Source organism: Limulus polyphemus, unplaced genomic scaffold (assembly GCF_000517525.1).
Source record: "Limulus polyphemus unplaced genomic scaffold, Limulus_polyphemus-2.1.2 Scaffold1118, whole genome shotgun sequence".
Classification (NCBI taxonomy): Eukaryota; Metazoa; Arthropoda; class Merostomata; order Xiphosura; family Limulidae; genus Limulus; species Limulus polyphemus.
The window spans coordinates 255916-257933 of record NW_013666728.1 but is presented as its reverse complement, the minus strand read 5'-3'; the positions used below and the strand labels follow the sequence as shown (position 1 = coordinate 257933).

The window sequence follows — 2018 nt, the reverse complement described above, 5'->3', positions numbered from 1 at the left end:
TGTTGATCGTAACGGTCTTATGACCAAGATTACTCACTCTATCTGTTGATCGTAACGGTCTTATGACCAAGATTACTCACTATAGCTGTTGATCGTAGCGGTTCTTTTGACCAAGATCACTAACTATGACTGTTAATAGTAACTGTCTTATGACCAAGATTACTCACTATAGCGGTTGATCGTAACGGTCTTATGACCAGGATTACTCACTATAGATGTTGATCGTAGCGGTTCTTATGACCAAGATCACTAACTATGACTGTTGATAGTAACGGTCTTATGACCAAGATTACTCACTCTATCTGTTGATCGTAACGGTCTTATGACCAGGATTACTCACTATAGCTTAACCCTAAAATATCCACTATTACAAGCTTCTTACATACTTTCTTCGTATCTTCTTTTGTACTCTAACAATCGGCTTCCAAGACCACTTTTAAGCAGACCATAGGCAGATTGGTTCATTGGTGCTGCATCAGAGTACTTGACAAGAATGTGGTCGAACAAAACTACTGGCATTTCAGTTATTTCAGCCACGTTTCCTATTTAAACAACCGTTGATTTCCAAATGTGAGTTCAAATATCTGTTTATTATTATGTTAATGGTGCCAAGAGATCTACTTAGCTTCATCGCATTGGTTTTATTGGTATGTAGGTCCTACGAATTGGCTTGAGTTGTAGTTTTGGATCGAGTTTCTGTCCGAAAAGCTTGGCTGTGAAAGGTTTTCCTCTTTCATTGAGAACATTGAAAACTCCATTTAGCTTTACAACTTTTAATAATGTCACTTTACGTTACTTGTTCCTTTGGAAAGAGTTGTAACATATTCCTTAAGTCATAAATTAATATGTATGAACATTGTACCAATAAATTGTTGAATATTTGTTGTAAATCAAATGCTTAAGTATTAAAAATGTTGCCCTTGTTGAAAACCGCAGAATGAATAATTCAGTTCTTTTTTACAAGCAGATTAACAGTCTGTACTCATTATCAGAATATACGGGACTCATTATCAGGATATACGGGACTCATTATCAGGATATAAGGGACTCATTATCAGGATATAACAGATTTTTTTTTTTACTTTTTGTTGGTAACTTCTTTTGATCACAGCATTAACTTAGAAAAGTTTGATTTACACAGTTATGTTACTGAACTTAGCTAAATCCATATGTGGTTGGATTTACACAGTTAATTTTGCTGAACTTAGCTAAATCCATATGTAGTTGGATTTACACAGTTAATTTTGCTGAACTTAGCTAAATCCATATGTAGTTTGTTTTACATAATTATGTTACTGAACTTAGCCAGTTTCATATGTGGTTTGATTTACACAGTTAATGTTACTGAACTTAGCCAAATTCATATGTGGTTTGATTTACACAGTTAATGTTACTGAACTCAGCTAAATGTTAAGAGTTTGATTTACACAGTTAATGTTATTGAATTCAGCTAAATGTTAATGTAGTTTAGTTTACACAGTTAATGTTACTGAACTTAATTAAATCCATATATAGTTAGATTTACACAGTCTTGAATGATTCTCAAAATTCGTGTATTTTTCCTTTATTTCTATTATAATAGTTTATACAGTTTATGTTACTGAACTTAATTAAATCCATATATAGTTAGATTTACACAGTCTTGAATGATTCTCAAAATTCGTGTATTTTTCCTTTATTTCTATTATAATAGTTTATACAGTTTATGACCAGGATTACTCACTATAGCTGTTGATCGTAACGGTCTTATGACCAGGATTACTCACTATAGCTGTTGATCGTAACGGTCTTATGACCAGGATTACTCACTATAGCTGTTGATCGTAACGGTCTTATGACCAGGATTACTCACTATAGCTGTTGATCGTAACGTTTCTTATGATCAGGATTACTCACTATAGCTGTTGATCGTAACGATTATTATGACCAGGATTATTCACTACAGCTGTTGATCGTAACGGTCTTATGACCAGGATTACTCACTATAGCTGTTGATCGTAACGATTATTATGACCAGG

At 33.5% G+C, this 2018-nt stretch overlaps 1 protein-coding gene across 1 annotated transcript in view; it reads right to left on the bottom strand.

The window, feature by feature from the left end:
* Positions 1–378: 378 nt before the first annotated feature.
* LOC106462206 (peroxidasin homolog) overlaps positions 379–2018 on the bottom strand; it is a 61461-nt gene continuing 59821 nt past the window's right edge. The window contains exon 15 of the mRNA XM_022389398.1: positions 379–542. Coding sequence (XP_022245106.1) covers positions 379–542 — 164 coding nt within the window. The remainder of the gene's footprint in view (positions 543–2018) is intronic.